The sequence below is a fragment of the Rhinopithecus bieti genome, unplaced genomic scaffold, assembly GCF_001698545.2.
Source record: "Rhinopithecus bieti isolate Rb0 unplaced genomic scaffold, ASM169854v2 scaffold_33937, whole genome shotgun sequence".
Classification (NCBI taxonomy): Eukaryota; Metazoa; Chordata; class Mammalia; order Primates; family Cercopithecidae; genus Rhinopithecus; species Rhinopithecus bieti.
Window position 1 is genome coordinate 1680950 of NW_016814873.1, and position 20194 is coordinate 1701143.

Consider the following 20194-nt stretch of genomic DNA (forward strand, 5'->3'; position numbering starts at 1 on the left):
GTGCAGAGGTGTGATCTCAGCTCGCTACGGACTGGATCTTCTGGGCTCAAGTGATCCTCCCAACTCAACCTTCCAAGTAGCTATGGGACTATAGGTGTGTGCCACCATGCCTGACTAATTAAAAAAAAAAAAAATTTTTTTTTTTTTTTTTTTTTTTTTTTTTTTTTTTTTGTAGAGATGAGGTCTCACTATGTTGCCCAGGCTGGTCTTGAACTCCTGGGCTCAAGTGATCCTCCTGCCTTGGGCTTCCCAAAATGCTGGGATTATAGGCATAAGCCTCCATACTCAGCACAGTTTCTCCCTTTAAAATGGACCAAAGGAAGAGCTTCTGATGGTGACTGACTGTGAGGTGCTCAAAAGAACATGCTCTTGACTTTTTCAACTTGTCATTCAACTGGAGGCTACAGTGGTTTTGACCACAATATGCTTTGTTTGTTTGTTTTGAGACAGTGTCTCACTCTGTCACCCAGGCTGGAGTGCAGCGGTGTGATTTTGGCTCACTGCAGCCTTGACCTCTCAGGCTAAGCGATCCTCCCACCTTGGCCTCCGAAGTAGCTGGGACTACAGGCATGTGCCAACACACCCGGCTAATTTTTGTATTTTTTGTAGAGACAGGGTTTCATCATATTGCCCAGGCTGGTCTTGAACTCGAGCTCAGGCAATCCTCCTGGCTTGGCCTCCCAAAGTGCTGGGATTACAGGCATGTGTCACCACGCCTAGCCTCATAAGATAGTTTTAAATGACTTATATTCCTAGTTTAATTTACATCCAGGAAGCACAAAAAACACTAAAGCCAAAACAAGTTAATGAGAAGCATAAAACTTACATATTGTACATTTGCCCCAATGTGATCATTAAATCTGTAAGTTGCATTCCTCTGATCAAAACAAAACTCCCACAAAGCCCATCTAAATGTTTCTACTCTAAAAAGAAAAATACAGTGATGACTACATTCCAATTTGGCTTTTCAATACTGGGACTCAAGACTACCCTCATCTAAAGTGTGCTATTTATGGAAGAGTACTTGCAAATAGCTTAAAATTCCGTCTTATACATTCATTTAGAAACTAACATTAAAGAGAACAGAGCTATCTTGCCTGAATGTATGAAACACGTGAGGTGACTTCTAGTAACTTAGTGTTTAAAAAAAAAAACTAAACTCTTCAGAGTAAAGGAACTTGAGAAGTTCTCAGACTTCAGCAAGCATGAGAATCACTGTGGGAATTTTTAAAAAGTGTATTTCTTGGACCTCTTGCCAGAAAGCAATTCAGTGTTTCCGAGGTCAGCCCCAAGAAAAAGGATTTCAAACATCTTGGGCTTAGGTGATTCTAATACAGGCAGAACACAGATTATACTTTGAGAAACAGTGAATTTAAAAAACTTAATATATACCTGTAAAAGATAACCGCTGCTTTGCTACTCTTGTGACTTCAATGCCAATCCAAATGAAGTCTCTTCTACTCTCCTCCCCAACACACACACACACGCACATATGCAGGCACACACAACTCACACACACACAGACTCTAGAACTCATATTCTCCTTGTAAGCCATCTTTTCCTTCTTTCCTCTCTGGGTCTGACTCTGCTCAGCCTAAGAAAAGGAAGAAGGTAAAGGAGAGCTGAACCTAGACTTCACTGGAGGGGATCCCATATTTTCTGTACCAGATAGACCGGCAGAGGAAAAGTACAAGTTACTGGCAGTTCCACTAACTCTGTCTCACCCTAGTCCAGGAACCCTGAGAAATAAGAAAAGCAAAGAATAAAACTATCTTTTTAGAGCTTCAGCCCAGGATATGCAAAAGAAACCTCCCACTGATGTAAGTTTACTCCCAAACATAAGAAGCCATACTTATTTATATCCTTATATGATCCACATACCTCATTTTGGTCATAAATTTGAAATTCTCTTTTCATCTTTCCTGTGAACATATCCCATATCTTCCTCCAAAATCAATGCAAGTCTATTTTCCCTCCTGCTCTGCACTATCAGGAAAGCTGCTCCCAATCCTTTCCTTGTGCTCTTGTCTAAGCCAAGCCTAGGATGCTCCATGTCACCAGCCCAATGCTACTTACTGCACTGAAGTTTACTCCTTTTAGGGACACTTCTTTACCCTTTAAGGACTCTTCCACTCCCATTGCCTTTTCTTTTTTTTTTTTGAGATGGAGTCTCGCTCAGTCACCCAGGCTGGACTGCAGTGGCACAATCTTGGCTCACTGCAAGCTCTGCCTCCCAGGTTCACGCCATTCTCCTGCCTCAGCCTCCTGAGTAGCTGGGGCTACAGACGCCTGCCACCACGCCTGGTGAATTTTTTTGTATTTTTAGTAGACACGGGGTTTCACCGTGTTAGCCAAGATGGTCTCAATCTCCTGACCTCGTGACCCACCTGTCTCGGCCTCCCATATTGTTGGAATTACAGGCGTGAGCCACCGCGCCCGGCCACCCATTGCCTTTCTGATTGTCTTCCTCAGCCTGGACCACCAACAATGGTTCCACTACCCGGCATATGCTAGAGTTTTGACTGTTCACGCCCCTTCTATACACAACTGGTAACTGGATGGATTTGGCTATGATACCCACCCACTCTTCATTTCCCTCCCACCAAATTCCTATCCTGCTGATCTGCTTTTCATTTTCATCTTTCAAACTACTTCTAAAAATCCTGTTTCTTTTAAGAGGGCTTCCCAAATGATCACAAGGAAAATGGCTATGCCTCAAATCACAAACTACTCAAACTTCCAAACACCATTTCCCCTGACATCACATCCAACATATATCATTCACCTGTTTGTAATTTATTATTTAATGTTAATTGTATCAGCAAATGTGCTCTGTAATCATTTGGACCATTGTGCCTGTCTCAGGTTATAAAACTGTAGAAAGTGACCATCTGTGCACTTAGCCAGGTAATGTGGAGGTAAATATGAAGAAAGGGGGTCTTTGATTCTTCCACAGAATCTTGTGACCCAGTATGAAGGGCTCCCTTCGATGGCAATCAGACATCTGCCTGATGATGACCTGACAGCTATTTTGCTGGTTTTTCACTTCCCAGCCAGGGAAGCAAGCACGAGGTGCAATCTCTAGAAATTCTGCCTGGGGGCTTAGCATTAAAGAGGCTTCCCCAGGCACCCATGGAGAACTAGTTCTAGAGTAATTCATTCATGCCCCACAGGAAAGCACGAGTGGCACTGTCACATACATGGTGGCTTTGCAAGAACTGTCCACTGTGGGCAGGAGGGATGCAGCACTCACCAGGCCGCACAGACTGCACCAGAACAATGCGATCCCCACTGACTGTGAAGCCGAAGCCATGCTGGTCCTTTTGGATAATGACACAGCGTTGAACGAGACCTGGGAGGCGGAGAGAAAGGTTGAGTATGCAGCGTCATTGGAAGGTTAGTGTACACATGCCAAGACCAACCCAGGGAAGCCTCAGTGCCTTTCTTCTTCAAGGAGCCTTTTCACATTAACCAAATTCCCTAGACTATTCCTGTCTAAACACTACTGCAATGACACGCCTCCCTCGGTGGTTGGCAAAACCTGTAACTTACTTTGTATTCCAAATAAGAAACTACCCTTCTCTGAGGTGCTAAAATGCTTGTCTCTCACATACATGTCTGTCCCTTTTGGTGTGTCTGGGTGAGACTGGTCAAAGAAGGGGCAGGACCAGGTCTAGCCATCCTCCTGAAGACTAATATTATCGATAAGGAGCCTCCCAGGGTTGAAGCCCAAGTGAGCCTAGAAGTTACATGTTAAGTGACATCCAATGAATGCAGCAAGTGGTATACCAATGCTTGTTGATTCTTTTTATAGAGCTGGGTAACTTATGCAGGGTGTCTTAGGAGTGGTCTCTTGCCAAATCCAGGGAAGGATACATGACAAGAAGAAAACCCTTTTATTTCTGAAATAAAATAAAATATTTCAGAAATAAAAGGGTTTTCTTCTTGTCATGTATCCTTTAAAAAAATATACAGAATTAAAAAACAAAAAGAAACAGAGGTTATGACTACCAAATGTCTCCATCCCTGTGAGTGTATACTGGACATTGTACATGTATGAGTATGTGTGGTTGCATCCTGCAATGATTAAAGCGTAGGTTCTAGAGTTAAAACAGAACTGGTTTCAAGTCCTGATTCTGTCCCCAATAAGCTTGCAATCTTGGACATATTTCTCAACCTCTCTGTGCCTCAGCTCCCTCATTTGCAAAATAAAGATAATAAAACCTAGTTTCTACGTTGATGTATGGAGGCAATTTATATAAAACCCATTAACACAATGCCTAATATACATCATGTGCTCAACATAAACACTAAGTTGCTTTACATTTGGAGTATACAGATCTGTCTGTATGAGTGTGCATCTCTGTATCCATGTTTTTTTTTTCTGAGACAGAGTCTTGCTCTGTCACCCAGGTTGGAGTGCAGTGGCACGATCTCGACTCACTGCAACCTCTGCCTCCTGGGTTCAAGTAATTCTCCTGCCTCAGCCTCCTGAGTAGCTGGGACTACAAGCACGCACCACCACACCCGGCTAATTTTTGTGTTTTTAGTAGAGATGGAGTTTCACCATGTTGGCCAGGCTGGTCTCAAACTCCTGACCTCAAGTGATCTGCTCGCCTTGGCCTCCCAAAGTGCTGGGATTACAGGCATGAGCCACCACACCAGACCATATGCTTTTTTTTTAAAAAAAGAGATGGAGTATCACTATGTTGCCCGGGCTGGAGTACAGTGGTTATTCATAGGTGTGATTCCACTACTGATAAGCATGGGTATTCTGACCTGCTCTATTTCTGACCTGGGTCAGTTCACCTCTCCTTGGGCAACCCGGTAGTTCCCTGCTCCTGGGAGGTCATCATATTGATGCTGAACTTAGTACAGACACCTGACCGGCATAGCACACTATAGCCAGAGCTCTTGGGCTCAAGCGATCCTCCCACTGGTCTCCCGAGTAGCTGGGAATATAGGCAGGTGCCACCATGCCTGGCTGTGTTTGTGTGTTAATTCCCAAGGAGGGTACCTGTTGTCTCAGAGGCATCCGAAGCCTGGCGATGGTGAGAAGGGGACTTGCGCTCAGGTGCAGAATCTCCCAGAGAAGACAGGCTACTTAACCTGGAGAAGGAGTAAGGAAAGCATGTCAATGAGCTGGGCAGGGAGGGATCAGCCTTGTAGTAGATGGAGGCTCTGTCGAAAGGGGCCCTGAGTCTTGGATAATGAGAGACCAACCTACCCACCCTGTAACCCAATCTGGTAGGACATTAGCCATGTGTACACCACTGGTAACACAACCTATCTGGAATCCTGGGCTGGCAGGGCAAGCATGATCTCTTTAATACCCAGCAAGGTGTGAAGGGAAATAACCCTTCCTGGAGTTAGGCGACAAAGAGACAATAGCAAGCAGGGGATGTGCACACGTATACACGCTTGTTGGGTCTTACCAGGCTGCAATGGGGCTGATGGAACAGAACGGAGCAGCAGAGAAAATGAATGCAAGAAAAAGACAGGAAAAAACCAAACAGCCAGTTAGTTTTAGGTGATGATTTGCAAAGGAAGAGGAGACTGGAGGGAAGGACGAGGTGGGTCAAACACACACAGAGGTCTGCATGAGCACAGCATGGGGCTGTAGTGGCGGCAGCAGAGACAAGCTCCCCATTTAGCTTCATCTCTTTGTCCCTCAAAGTTCCACCTCTCCATAGTGATCTCCAGGAGGGTAAATGGGCATGAGTACAAGCCCGCTGGGTAATCGGCAACTTGCACACTTTCTAGAAAAGACAGTAGAGGAATGGCCCAAGCCTCTGAAAATTCCATTTATCCTTTGGGTACCACGGGAGAACCGGAACCTGGTCTGTTTGGTGGCAGTATTCCAATCCCATATTCAGCTCCGTTCCCTCAGCCAGCCCGAGGCACCTTGCCTAATTGGAAACTATTAAAGACCCCAAACCTTCAAGTGGTACTGATCACCAAATCAAAGAATTCACTGCTGGATCTCCTCTTCAACTAGGACCCTCACAGGAATAGAAGAAATTTCAATCATTGCTGTGGCACTCCTTTTTGGAAAAGTGTACAAGTTGCCAGTTCCTGAATCAACAGTTGCTGCCCCTCAGAAAGGGGCAATTCCTATCCTACCTATAGCAAATGACTAAGTAGAAGGCTACTCATGGAAGCACTGTGTGTGATGGCAAAGCACTGGAAATAATCTAAATGTTCACAATGAGTGACTCGTTAAACACATTACAGCAATATGACACAGAACTCAGTCATAAAAAAGAATGAAGAGGCTCTTTATACACGATAGAGAATGACCTCCATGATACGTTACTGAGTGAAATAAACAAAATACAGAATTATTTGGACAGTTTAAAAAAGTGAGTAAAAGAGAGAATAAAATTATGTGCTTATATATGTTTAAATATTTATTTACATATGCAAAAATATCTAAAATATCTCTGGAAGAATACAAAAGAAACATATAACATGGTTGTCTCTGAGGAGGGAAACTGGGTGGCTGGGGCACAGGAATGGACCTGCAGGGTTTTATTATATTCTTTGGTACTTCTAAAGTTTGAAATCATGTGAGGGAACAAGTAACTTATAAATATAAAGGAGGGGGTCTTCGTCCCCCCTCACAGTGGCACCCCTCTTACCTGGACAGGTGAGACTGCTTTTTACTGGCTGATCTTTGGATCAGAGAGAGAAGGACATCAAGGAAGAAGAGAGTGTGGGCCCAGGAGAGAGCGATGCAGGACAGGAGGAAGAAAGAGAAAGAAAAACAAAACACGACATAAACCAGACAAGACACTAGAGATGGTTGGTGCAAAGAAAAACCACAACAGAGCCAAGAGTGACCCAGGGGAGGCACCTGGTCACAAGGTGAGCTTACTAACAGCCATGAGCTTAGTAACATCCCCTGTCATTTTGCCGCTTAAAACCTTTAGAACCTCCCCACCATACTCAGGAGAACAGTCATCTGTCCTCAGCTAGGCCATTCACCACAGCATCTAACAGGAAGTATAATGCCTGATGCCCAGGGAAGTGCCCTTTGATGTTTTCCACAGCTCCCAGTATCTATCCTTCCTGCAGCTCAAATACCCAACCGAAAAAGCTGTTGTTCACTTGTCTGTAAAGCCGTACAAGCAAGGTTGCAAGGTCTGTGAAAGCAGAGAGAGTCTTGCTGCTGTGGTCCTCAGTGCCTGATGCAGTAGGGGCTCAGCCCTATTCTTGGTCCCTGCTCTTTACTGTCCTCCTTTCACTTGCTATGGTTTCTGGCTTCTGTCTCTGCCTACACTGTTCCTTCCTCCTACATGTTCTGCCTACTTTATTCTCTATGACTGCACAGGGTTATCTTGGGACACCTTGGGCCTTCTTGCCTTGTTCTTGACCCCACCAGGAAGCTGGTTTCCTATGCCCATATTAAAGCCTAGAAGGTACACTTGAACCTAAGAACCTGATATGGTTTGCATCTGAGCTGAGGCATAAGCAGTTCCACATAATCAAAGGCAAATGAACCAAAAGGTCCATGTCCCTGCTGTCAACAACTGTTAGGGGCATGGACAAAGACCATTTCAGCAGTCATCAAAAGTTTCTCTAAAATAAAATCACAGGCTAAGGCAGGTATGTGGGGGACAAGGAGATGGCAACATAAGTATACTTGCAACAGATGCATAATTTTTTTTTTTCCTGAGAGCTTAAAAGAGAGAAAACTACCATTGAACTGAAGGAGGAAGAGATGCCTATGGAAGGCAGGCCTGGTGGACAGAATCAATGGATAGACTATTGTGTCAGCTGGGTTGTGAGTCCGAGTACATATTTGGGAGGAAGACTTTGGAAGGTTAAAAATCTGAGAAACAAGGAGAGAGGAAGGTAGTTTGGCGTGAATTGGAGGCTGTCATAGATAGAAAAGACTTTAATGGTGGCCCCTCCCTTTTCCTGATGACATTCTCATCAAAATTTGACAGCAGAGCTCAGATTCTGCTCAGCCTAAACCTTGGGGGTATGGAGGCGACCCTGAAGAGTGGAGAATTTCCCCCCAAATTTGTACTCTAAATGGCACCAGTGAGACAGATTTTCTGACCCAACTTCTCAGTTATCCCCTACTGCCAGTCAAAGAAACCCGTAGGTTCTTTATAATCTTTTCCCAGAGTCGCTCCTTTCTTTACATAATCATTGACAATCATCCCTTTAAGCTACATGTCTAGTGCCTCATGCCTGGATTACTGAAAAAAAAAACTCTTTTCCACTCTCCAGTCCATCCAGCACTCCACCACCACAGACTAACTTACCCAAATACTACTCCCTCAGGCCCTCTCGTCAAGAACTTATTATCTACACAATCAGATGTGCCTCCAATAACCTGGTATTAAAGGACTTTCATCCTGTGGACCCAAATGTCTTTTCAAATTCATCTCTGATTACTTGCCTACTACCTACCTCTACTGGATCCTAAGCAATGCTGTACTCATTCCCATCTCTGACTTGATAGTTGCTATCCCTTGTCATCTCTGTCCATCTCCTACTACTTTTTCAAGGTCCTAATCAAATGGCATTGACTCCATGAAGCAATCCCTGACCACTGCAGCACACATTTCATTTACCCCAACATTTTATTTTGAAAAATGTCAAACTACATTAACATTGAAGAAGCAGCATGGTGAATATCTATACGCCGTTCATCTAGATTCAGCAACTAACATTTGTCACATTTGCTTTATCTTTCTATGTTTATACATTTTTTTCTCACTTGAAAATTGCAGACATCATGACACTTTACCCCTATTTTAGCCTATATCCCCTAAGAGCATTGAAATTCTTCTATATAACAACAATGCCATCAGCACACCCAATGAGTCTGATACAGTATTATCTAATATACAGTACACATTCAAATTTTCCCAATTGTCTTATTAAGTTCTTTATAGCTATTCCCCAATTGCTTCAATTCAGGAGCCAAAGATCTCGAATTATACTTATGTCATGTCTCTTTCAGATTAATTTAATCTAGAACCCTCCCCACTTTTCTTGGTCTTGTCTCTCATAACACTGATGTTTTGCAGAGTCTAGGCGAGTTATCTTGTTGAATGGCCTACAATCTGGATTCATCTGATGCCTCCTCATGGTTAGATTCATGTTAAACAGTTTTAAGAGACTATTACATAAGTGACGTTGGACAGCTTGTCCCGTTTTTGTGATGGTAGGTTTGATTACTTAGGTAAAGTGGTACTCCTGAGATTTTTTCAATGGTACAAATCTATTTTCTCATTTGAATTAATGAGAAATCTGTGGGATGATATTTTGAGACTGCATAGATACTCTGTTTTCCAACATCTCTCATCCAATAGTTTTACTCTCCATAGACGATTCTTGCCTAAAGCGCTTATTTATTGCACTGATGCCTGCAAAATGGCAATTTGCTAATTCTATCATTCCTTCTACATATATTAGCCAGTAAGCTTTTACAAAAAATGTCATCTCATCTCTTTTCTGGAGTAGTGCTATGAACTCACAGATCTTGTTTCTCCCCCAAAGTAATACATTATACTCTATTACCCTTAAAAAAAAAAGTTTAAAATGTTCCCATTTGACCAGTGGGAGCTTCTGAAAGCCAGCTCCTGTGTCCTTTTAACATGTCACCATCTGTCTTTGATCATGTCCTTGCTTTCTGGCACAAAAAGGTACTCCATGCTCACCTTGTACTTTCCCTATGCCAGACCGGAAATCAAACATTTCTCCAAGGAGCCCTGTTCCTTTTAGCAGGAAATGCATTTAGAAACAAGATCTGGCTGCTAGGTACTCATTGCTGCTGAGCTGTCCCTTGTTCCAGGCCCTTTTAATGGACAAGAGCTAGAAAAATTTATTATAAATTTTTGAGTTCACATTGGTATCTCCAATTTGAACTCAACACAACAGGGTTCTTCATCTTCCCCATTCCATATTGTATCTTCCTTTTCTCATATTGAGAACCCCGTTCCTAAACAATACCAATATATTTACTCACTGCTCTATTCAATATGCAGAAAAGATAGTTCCTGGAGTTACTATATCAATATCGCTAGTAACAACAAACCTATTAAGTTCAAGGTTTTCTTGCAGTTCTTTTTGTCCTCAGACTATATCCCAGTACCATCAGTAATGTGTGTGAAATTTTCTGGGTTAATCTGTTGGGTTTTTTGTTTGTTTTGTTTAGTTTTTTTAGACAGGGTTTCACTCCATCAACCAGACTGGAGTGCAGTGGCACGATTACAGCTTACTGCAACCTCTGTCTCCTGGGTTTAAGTGATCCTCCTGCCTTAGCCTCCCAAATAGCTGGGATTACAGGCAAACATCATCATGCCTGGCAAATTTTCATATTTTTTGGAGAGATGGGGTTTCGCCATGATGCCCAGGCTGGTCTTGAACTCCTGGGCTCAAGTGATTCACCTGCCTCGACCTCCCAAAGCACTGGCATTACAGGCGTGAGTCACTGTGCTCAGTCTTAATCTATTTTTATGTTATCAATTTGAGATATATTTAGGTTTCTTTTTATATTTGTACTGAATTTTAGGGTTTGCTTTTTTTCAAGCTTATCTATTTCATTTTTTGAATATATTAAACATTTACATGGTTGAAAATCAAAATGAAATTTTAAAAGTATATTCAGAAGTATACTTATTCTTTCTCCTCATTCCCCAAGTAACCATTTTCATTTGTTTTTGGTTTCCTTGCTGTGTTTCTTCTTGTAAAACTAAATAAATACCGATACATATTCTTATTTTCCTTTCTTCCTTACGCAACAGGTAGTATCATCCCCTTTTGCGCTTTGCTTTTTTTCACATACAGTATCTGCAGAGTAACTCACAGAACTCTTCCTCTTCTTTACAATGCAGCCCGCATTGGCGCACACATTCTCCCCTCCTCCAAGGCTCCCTGTGTCAGTCCTGCCTATCTGCTGGAAGGCAGAGGTTGCCGTGTGGACTTCCCGGGATGCCTGAGTGCAGCACAAGGCACAAGCAGGTGCTTTCTAACTATGCATCCACATGCTCCTCTCCCCAGCCTACAGGGTGGGCAACAAAGCAAGGACATGCTTGGTGACCTTCCAGAGAGACCACATATCCTTTTTGTTGGCCTGCGGTGTGTCTGTGTGTGAATGTGTATGTGTGTCTATATATATACTTTGAAAGTTAGTTGCTAAGCAATAAAATACAGATTTCTGACTTCTCTTGAAAGGTCAGTCAGAAGTTCTGGCATCCTCAAGCTTATGGTCTCACATAGTGACAATCAGCTGAAAATGCGTGGTGGCAGCCCTCTCCAGGTGAGCATACCTTACCTTTCCCAGTCACCACTGCCCATAGCTTACACTGCCCACTGCTTCACTCAGACCCCTACAAAGTATACGAGTTCGAACTTAAGGTGGCCAAACAGGACTGGCTTCTGGAGTCTAAAGAAACAAAGATAAGCAAACAACATTACGTCCTTTCCATCTGCCAATGGGAGGTTCCTGGTCTGCTCACTCCTACCCCATCACAAATATGTAAATGAGGACAAGGCCTAGAACATCCACATTCTGTGGTAATAATGAAAAAGTTCTTACTACCTACCAGGTGCTGTGCTAAGCACTTGATATAACCTTATCTAACTCAATCCTCACAAGTCTGCTGAAACAGGGAGTGCATCCCCATTTTCCAATACGTGAACAGAGAGGTTAAATAAATGAAGTTAAGATGTGCATAAAGTTGGTGTGACTTCAACGTCTGTGCTCCTAAACAAAAAATTATATAACCTGTATATGCCACATGTAGATTTGCTTGGTCTTTATTTTCTCTTTTACATACATACATACATACATACATACACATTCAAGACATATACACATATATACATCACATGTGCCCACACACATATAATATATATATGACATGATTAAAGATATATATAATACACACATGCTATATATGTATATAAATACATAATACACATACATAAGATAGATGGATAGAGAAAGATAAAAAAGCACACTATACACAGGCTGAGCTAGGTCTTCCTGAGTCTGGGGCAAAGTAATATTCCTGGGCCCTTCCCTAAAGACAAGAGCAGTAAACCAGGAAACAGCCACCCTCCCAGGACCTTAGCTCCAGATAAAGTCCATACTTACAGAACTCTGACCTGGTCTTACTGGTTGGTTTCCCTTATCTTCCAGGGTGGAGTTTTCAGCAGGCTCCTGGGCACCCTAACTTTCTATGGATTCTGCCTCTGGGTAGAATTTTCCCTCTGGTCTGAGGCTGGCAAACACACCCTCCTAGGCTTGCATATCCCTACAGTAAGGGCTATGAGGAAAGACGCCTGTTTGCAGACAACCTCTGGTGATCTGTAAGTATCAGTCCCTCATCTCTTAAACTAGAGGATAGACAAATGGTCTCTGGCAGTGCACCAGAAAAGGTTCACACCTCAGTTGGATCACTTCCTAGCTATCCAGTAGCATGTGAATCACTTGAGGCCCCACCCTCAGGGATCCAATTCAGCAGGTCTGTGGTGTGGAATCTACTTCACCAAGCAGCCCAAGCCATTCCTTATTCAGAGGACCGTAACTTGGAGACACTCTTGAAACAAGTCCCTTAATATCTGAGTCTATCATCAGTCTATCATCTTTCTTATCTGCAAAATGAACACATATTGATATCATCTGTTAGTCTGTCTTCTCTTTTAGACTTTAAGCCCCTGAGAACAGGGACCTTGTATCACCAGCTGAGTTCCAGCACTGCCTGCTGCACAGTGAGGTCGCTCCAAACATGTTGGCTGAAGGACCATACACGTCCTTTCTTTCTTCCAGGGCTGATGTGAGGGCAAAAAAGATAATATTTGTTAAGTACTTTGAAAGCGTAAAGCCCTTTACAAATGGTTTTATTGTGTTTTTTTGCTGTTTTTTTCCTTTCCCCAGGTGTACAGTAGGTGACCTATGCTTGAAAATGTCAGGCGTGAGGGGAACAGAACTAGAATGAGTGAAAAATACCCCCAGGGTGTTCGATTCTAGGTAAGGCAGGGCCAGTAAACCTCACCTTTCTACTTTCATGAAGGTCTTAGACAAGAAGAGATTTTGGGATTTGTTTGACTATCAGAGTAGACAACTTGGCAGGCAGGTGTGTGTGGAGAAGGGACGCAGAGAACTGGTGTGTTGAGAAGGTTGCTTAGCTTGATTCAACACTGAATACTCAGCACACAGGCCATGTGGTATGGTTTCAAAAGCACAACTTTAGGAGTCAAAATACTGGCACAAGCTCAGGCTCAGCCCTTTCTTGGCTATGCAAGTCATCCAACCTCTCCAAACCTTAGTTTCCCAATAACAAATGTGGATAATACTACCTTTCTCAAAGGGTAATTGGGAGGACTAAATCACCTTCACTGATACCTCAAAGCTACAACAGTCAAACTGCAATCAATCTCCCCCACCCTGCTCCTGATCAAATGTTTCCTCCTCAGTAAAACACTGCCGTGCAATTGCTCATGCCAGAAATCTGAGGTTATCTTTGACATCTCTCTGCAAATCCAATCAATCGACAAGTCCTACTGATATGACCTCTTAACATTCCTGAAATCCATCTACTTCTCCCGCTCTGTGCCACCACGATCATTTAAGACACCATCATCTCTCACCTAGAAGAACTGGCCTCCCCACGTCTACTCTAGCCCCCACTCATTCTTACACACAGAGTGATCTTTTAAAGAGAGAAATTAGAGGATATACACTCTTTCGTGGTTTCCCACTGTCCTTGTATGAAGTTCCAAATCCTGCACATGGCTACCAGGTCCTTGGTGAGGTCTCATTCCTATTCTCAAGCCGTATCTGGTCACTCTACCTCTCAATCACTGTATTTCAACCTCAGGGGCCTTCTCTCCCCCTTGGCCTGGCGAACCCACACTCATTCCTCAGGGTTCAGCTTAAGTGTCTCTTTCTCAGACATTTCCTGTGTTGGATCTCCCTGAAATTTACCTTTGTAATGTGCCTAACTCAATAGTAACTACACTATTGTTTGGGTGCCTATTTTTCTTTCTTTCTTTTTTTTTTTTTTTTTTTTGGAGACAGGATCTCACTCTGTTGCCCAGGCTGGAGTGCAGGTGTGCAATCATGGCTCACTGCAGCCTCAACTTCCTGGGTTCAAGCTCAAGCAATCCTCCCACCTAAGCTCCCTGAGTAGTTGCCCAGCTCCTTTTTTTTTTTTTTTTTTTTTAATAGAGATGAGTTCTCACTATCTTGCCCATATCAAACTCCTGGGCACAAGTGATCCTCCGCCTCAGCCTCCCAACGTGCTGGGATTACAGGCATGTGCCACTGTGCCCAACCTGTTTGGGTGCTTTTTTTAAATGTTTGCTCTTTTCCCATTTAATGATAAACTTCATGTATCTTGTTCTCTAGAGCACAGAGCAGCTCCAGAACACAGTACATAGTAGATATTCATTAAATATGTGTTGGAAGATGAAATCAGATATAGGTAACAGATCTTTAGACATCAAAATATCATAAGCATATACTTATCACAGCAGTTGAGAGAAACATTTTTGAGTGACCTCCACAATGCATATAAATTAGGATTAAATTCATAATTTCATAGTTTCAACAAAGACTAATAAAGTAGAAGGGTGTTAACATTTCCATGGACTTAGGTGGGGAGTACGACTGGTGACCCTGTAAGAACTGTTTAAGCTCCTAAATTCTTCAGTGCCCCAGATTGCTAGAATTGAATTCTGCACATAAGACAGTGAAGCATCAACTAGATAAGAAACTGCATGTTCAAGTGTGTTGGTAGTTACAAAGTAGATTTGGGGAGGGGATGGCCTAAGAAAAAATCAGAGAGGAGGTGGACTTTAACCAGAGCCTTGGAGGAAGGGGAGGATTCTGACAGGTAGCTATGCTGTGGAAGGACATTCTAGGGGAGGAAGCAGCAGAAGGCAGAGGGAGGACACACGGACTCTGGGGAGGCTGTCAATGCAATATGGGAGAGAAGGGGATAGATCTCACAACAGGGAGTGTAACAGGAGATAAAATTAAAAAGACATGGGTCTCGGTCCTGATTCTGCCACTTACTAGCTGGCTAAGCTTAGGAACCTCTCTCTCTCTTTTTTTGAGACAAGGTCTTGCTCTGTCATTTAGGCTGTAGTGCAGTAGTGTGATCATAGTTCACTGCAACCTCCAATTCCTAGTCTTAAGTGATCCTGCCGCCTCAACCTCCCAAGTAGCTGGGATTACAGGTCTGCACCACCACATCTGGCTAGTGAAAAAATTTTTTTTTGTAGAGATGGGGTCTCCCTTTGTTGCCAAGGCTGGTCTTGAACTCCTAGGCTCAAGCAATCCTCCCGCCTCAGCCTCTCAAAGTGCTGGGATTACAAGTGTAAGACACCATACCCAGCCAGGAACTTCTCTTACACTTTTTGAGCCTTATAATTCACCTGCCCTGTCCTACCTATCTCACACAGCTGCTATGAGAATTAAGTGAGATAAAGTATGTCAAAAGGTTCTGCAAATACTAAAGTAACATATCATTGCTAGGGAGTATGATGGAGGGAAAAGACAGGTTATGGAGGGCCTTAAATGGTATCTAAGAATTATAGATTTGATTCTTTACAGATGGGGGAGCTGTTGAAGGCTTTCTCGAAGGAGTAATAGGATCAGGTTTAGCCTTTAAAAAGATAAGTCTGACTGCAGTGACTAGAGTGGCCTGGAGGAGGAAAGGCTGGAGGCCCAGAGACCAGCTGCGGCAAAGCAGATGTGCACCTGAAAGACAGCAATGCTGTGGAATGCTCTAGAAAGCACAGGTCAGTGACAGACTGCTGAGAGTGGGTTACTAGGAGCTGCCACCGGGAGCACCCTCTAGCCCTGCACTGTCTAACAGGAACCACAAGTCACTTGTGGCTAAGAGCACCAGAAATGTGGCTGGTTCAAATTGAAATACGCTGTATAAAACGCACATCAGAGTTAAAGTTTTAGTTAAAAAAAAAAATATGTCTCAAGAACATTTTATATTATATAAGAGTATTTTGAATATATTGGGTTAAATGAACTATATCATTAAAATTAATTTCACCTTTTTTTTTTTTTTTTTTTTTTTTTTACTATGGCTAGTAGAAAATGTTAAATTAAACATGGTTTGCATTATCTTTTTATTGGACAGCACTGGTCTGGCCTCCTTTGGCCACAGCTGCACCACACTTCCACCTTCTCTCCAGTGGTGAGGCCTCCTTGCCCTTCAGAACAGTCAAAGAAAACTAGAAGCCTGCCCAGAGTCATCACTCCAAGAACTTCTGTCTCCCACAGCACCTGGTATATATTTCTGCCAAAGCACCTCCTCCCACATTGTCCACCTCTCTCCTTGTTTGCTGGACTGTGAGCTCCTAAAGAGGCACACCAAGCTCATCTGTTTCCCAGGAAGGAAGCAGAGCCCAGCTCTGAGGGCACCATCTTCATCCCTTAGTAGAGAACAATCCAGCACTGCCCTAGGCTGTGTACTCTTTTCTCCACTCAGAACCCAACACACCCCATCAGCCTCGCAGGCTCTATCAGCATGGGTATCGGCACAAGCTCACACCTGACTTATCTAATTTGTCACATATTTCTCAGAAAAAGCTCAATGCCCAAGCTATGCCCAGGAATTTACATTGATATTGAGGAGCAGTGTGGTGAAGTGTGGAGTTAGAACAGGCCTGGCTCTGCCTCTGGCCATCTGTGGGACTGAGAGCAAACTATTTTCTGTGAACCTCAGTTTTCTCATCTACAAAATGGGAATACTAGCTACCTATCCTATCAGGCTGTTTTAAGAATTGGTGTAATGTAAGTACAGTATCTAGTAAAACGCCTGGCATACTGCAGTACTTTAAAAATGGGTGCTATTCTTTGCTATAAGACCCTAAGTCAGACATAAATTAGTAAGCTACTGCCAAAGCAGGCACATCTTGCCTTAAAACACAAAATCAACAAGTCTTGAGTTATCTAACACGCAACCATCTTACAGATCTCCTAAGATCTCCTAGATGATCTACTGCCGAATATTATGTTTAGCCCATATTTATTTGCTTTTGTCATGGAGTCCTCCATCAAACTTACGTTCAATGAAAAGAATAGCATCTCACGACATCAAGAGGAAGCCAGGAGACCTAGATATTGGTGCTAATTCTGCCATTTACTAGCTGTGCAACTCCAGACAACATAAAGCAACTTTCAGGAAGATCCAAGATCTGGTTGTTAGGAGTAGAAGTCGGGGGTGAGGAGCAAAGCCACAGGGAGGGAAATCATGGAGACTGCCCCAGCAGGAGGGAGGGGGCAGGGCCTTCTGACAAGAGGGCAGGACTGACAGCTGACAGCCTAGACATCTGGGTTCTAGACCCACTCTGCCCTTATCTTTTTATATATTGTTGAAAAGGGAGAAGAAATTTACATATAGTAAGCATGTGTTATAGGCATTTATTTAATCCTGACAACCTAGTGAGATAACCGTGTTATTTTCCTTTACGGATAAGGAAAATGAGCTTCAGATCAGTTACATAAGTCGCCCCAAGCCATATAGCTATTAAATGGTAGAGCCAGGACACAAGTTCAAGTGTGCCTGATACCAAAGTCCCAGCTTTCTCTCTCTGTGCTTTGGCCCTATGATTTCCACGACGAGGGAGCTGAGCTAGGTCATCTCACGTCCTTTCTGAATTCTGCTAGATTCTTTGTCCCTTGTAATTCTTCTTCAGCATATCAGGTCTTTGCACCCAGGCAGAACTACATCCCTAGCCTGGAAAGGAAAGATTCTCTCTAAAGAATAAAGGGAGGGCAGGCCACGGCCAAATGCATTTCAACTGGAAAAGAAACAACAGACACCATCACCAACCATGATCTAGAAGCAATTCTGTGCCTGCATTGGTGATATCTACAAGATGAATAAGTATATCTTCATTTGAGTTTCCTGGTTTTCAACAAAGGGCAAAGGAGACGAGCAGAATCTAGAACCTACAAGATAAAGAACAGGCATCTGTCACAGGGACTTGTCACGGTTGAAGGGAAAGACCTCCATCTGTGGAATGAGGCTTCCTCCTCGCCACGTCATGGCCACTGTGTGGCACTGGGCAAGCCATACCACTTCTCAGTCTCAGCTTTCCTAACAGTAAGATGGGAAGACCAAACCTTGTACTTTTTGCAGGGCACTGTGATAATTAAATTATTTGTCATCCTAAAACCACTCTACAAGAGTATCTTTTAAAAAATTTTTTTGAAACAGAATCACACTGTCACACAGGCTGGAGTGCAGTGGTGCGATTTCAGCTCACTGCAACCTCCGCCTCCCAGGTTCAAGTTATTCTTGTGCCTCAGCCTCCTGAGTAGCTGGAATTATAGTGTGTGTCACCATGCCAGGCTAATTTTTGTAGTTTTAGTAAAGATGGCGTTTTGGCATGTTGGCCAGGCTGGTCTCAAACTCCTGACCTCACGTGAGCCACCTGCCTCGGCCTCCCAAAGTTGCTGGGATTATGGGTGTGATCCACCGTGCCTGGCCCTACAGGCATATCTTGTTTTACCTAATGTTTTCCTGAAAAGATACGTAAATATGCTCTGAAGTAAATCATCCTGAAAGTGATAATACCTTAAATATAAATTCTCAAAAGACTGGGTTTTCTTCAAAGAAGGCATACTTTATACCTTGTATAAACAGAATTGTTACTGGAGTTGATTTTTGATTACTGGCACAACTAAAGGACCAACCATAAAACAGGTACCCAGGATAATGGCCAATCCAAGAAGTCTTCATTTTGCTTTTTAAAAATGTGTCATTTGGCCCAGAAGATTCACCTTTCTAATTTACTTTCTTAAGGTGGATTTTAAATTAGCTCCCTTTCCCTGAGTTCATACCAAAATTGATAGGAAAGTCCTGGGTGGCAGAGGAAAGTTAGTGTTCGGCTTTAAAACCACTGAGGTTAAACCATCAAATGGGTAATTCGTGGAAGTAATGGAAGTTGACGGTGTGAGGTCTGCTTGTCTTTGCAATCCCCTTCCTACCTTGGGGAGGCTGTATACAACCTGTTCTTCAGCTGAGGTAACTGCAGGTAGATGCAAATTGAGTCATGGCAACCTAAGCTCCCAACTGTAATGGGGGGCAGAAGCGGGAGGGGAGCCAAAGCTTCACAGGCTGAGTCCATAATCTCCACATTCTTAGCTGGTGACTTCAGGAAGCCCTGCCAGAAGTAGAAGAAAGAAGGGCGGGCAGGCAGGGGAGGTTATTCTCCACCCCGCAAGAGGTCCCCTGGAAATTCCTGTTCTACCCTTCTAAAACCTGTCCGGAAGCTCCCCTCCTTTTGGAAGCCTTCCTCAATGAACTCTCGAATGATGACCACTTCTATTCTTTGCATCCCCTGGCCCTTAAGCATCTGACTACATCCCTAGTCTGGAAAGGAAAGATTCTCTCTAAAGAATAAAGGGAGGGCAGGCCACGGCCAAATGCATTTCAACTGGAAAAGAAACAACAGACACCATCACCAACCATGATCTAGAAGCAATTCTGTGCCTGCATTGGTGATATCTACAAGATGAATAAGTATATCTTCATTTGAGTTTCCTGGTTTTCAACAAAGGGCAAAGGAGATGAGCAAAATCTAGAACCTACAAGATAAAGAACAGGCATCTGTCACAGGGACTTGTCACGGTTGAAGGGAAAGGCCTCCATCTGTGGAATGAGGTTCCCTCCTTGCCACGTCATGGCCACTGTGTGGCACTGGGCAAGCCACACCACTTCTCAGTCTCAGCTTTCCTAACAGTAAGATGGGAAGACCAAGCCTTGCCCTTTTTGCAGGGTACTGTGATAATTAAATTATTTGTCATCCTAAAACCACTCTACAAGAGTATCTTTTTAAAAAATTTTTTGAGACAGAGTCACACTCTGTCACACAGGCTGGAGTGCAGTGGTGTGATCTCAGCTCACTGTAACCTCCGCCTCTCAGGTTCAAGTGATTCTTGTGCTATCATCACAGATCCCTGCCTGTGTACTGCTTTTAAAAGAAACTCACATATTCTACCATGTGATCTGTTTAATAAAATACCTGTTCTGAAGGACAGACTTACATCTTCTATTTTTTGTTTTTTTAGCACTAACTCTCCAACAACCTGAAATGGGTCTCTCAACCCATAGACTGAGCTCTACAAAGTATAACTGATATACATAGTTGGCTAGGATGCTGACAGAAGGCCAGCCAGAGAAAATCAGAGCCA

General features: G+C 43.2%; 1 protein-coding gene across 14 annotated transcripts in view; it reads right to left on the reverse strand.

Annotated features, from left to right (window-relative positions):
- The window catches only part of ARHGEF11 (Rho guanine nucleotide exchange factor 11), a 110452-nt gene that overhangs the window by 46086 nt on the left and 44172 nt on the right, over nucleotides 1–20194 (reverse strand). For 7 of the 14 annotated variants that reach the window (XM_017852540.1, XM_017852539.1, XM_017852535.1 and 4 more), the window contains exons 2-4: nucleotides 6642–6674; nucleotides 5018–5109; nucleotides 3254–3352 (exon numbers count right to left, since the gene is read on the reverse strand). In XM_017852540.1, the coding sequence (XP_017708029.1) occupies nucleotides 3254–3352; nucleotides 5018–5109; nucleotides 6642–6674 (224 nt within the window). Of the gene's footprint in view, nucleotides 1–3253; nucleotides 3353–5017; nucleotides 5110–6641; nucleotides 6675–11296; nucleotides 11379–11439; nucleotides 11483–20194 lie in introns of those variants that run through there. The other 7 variants (XM_017852544.1, XM_017852542.1, XM_017852541.1 and 4 more) reach the window with 4 other exon arrangements.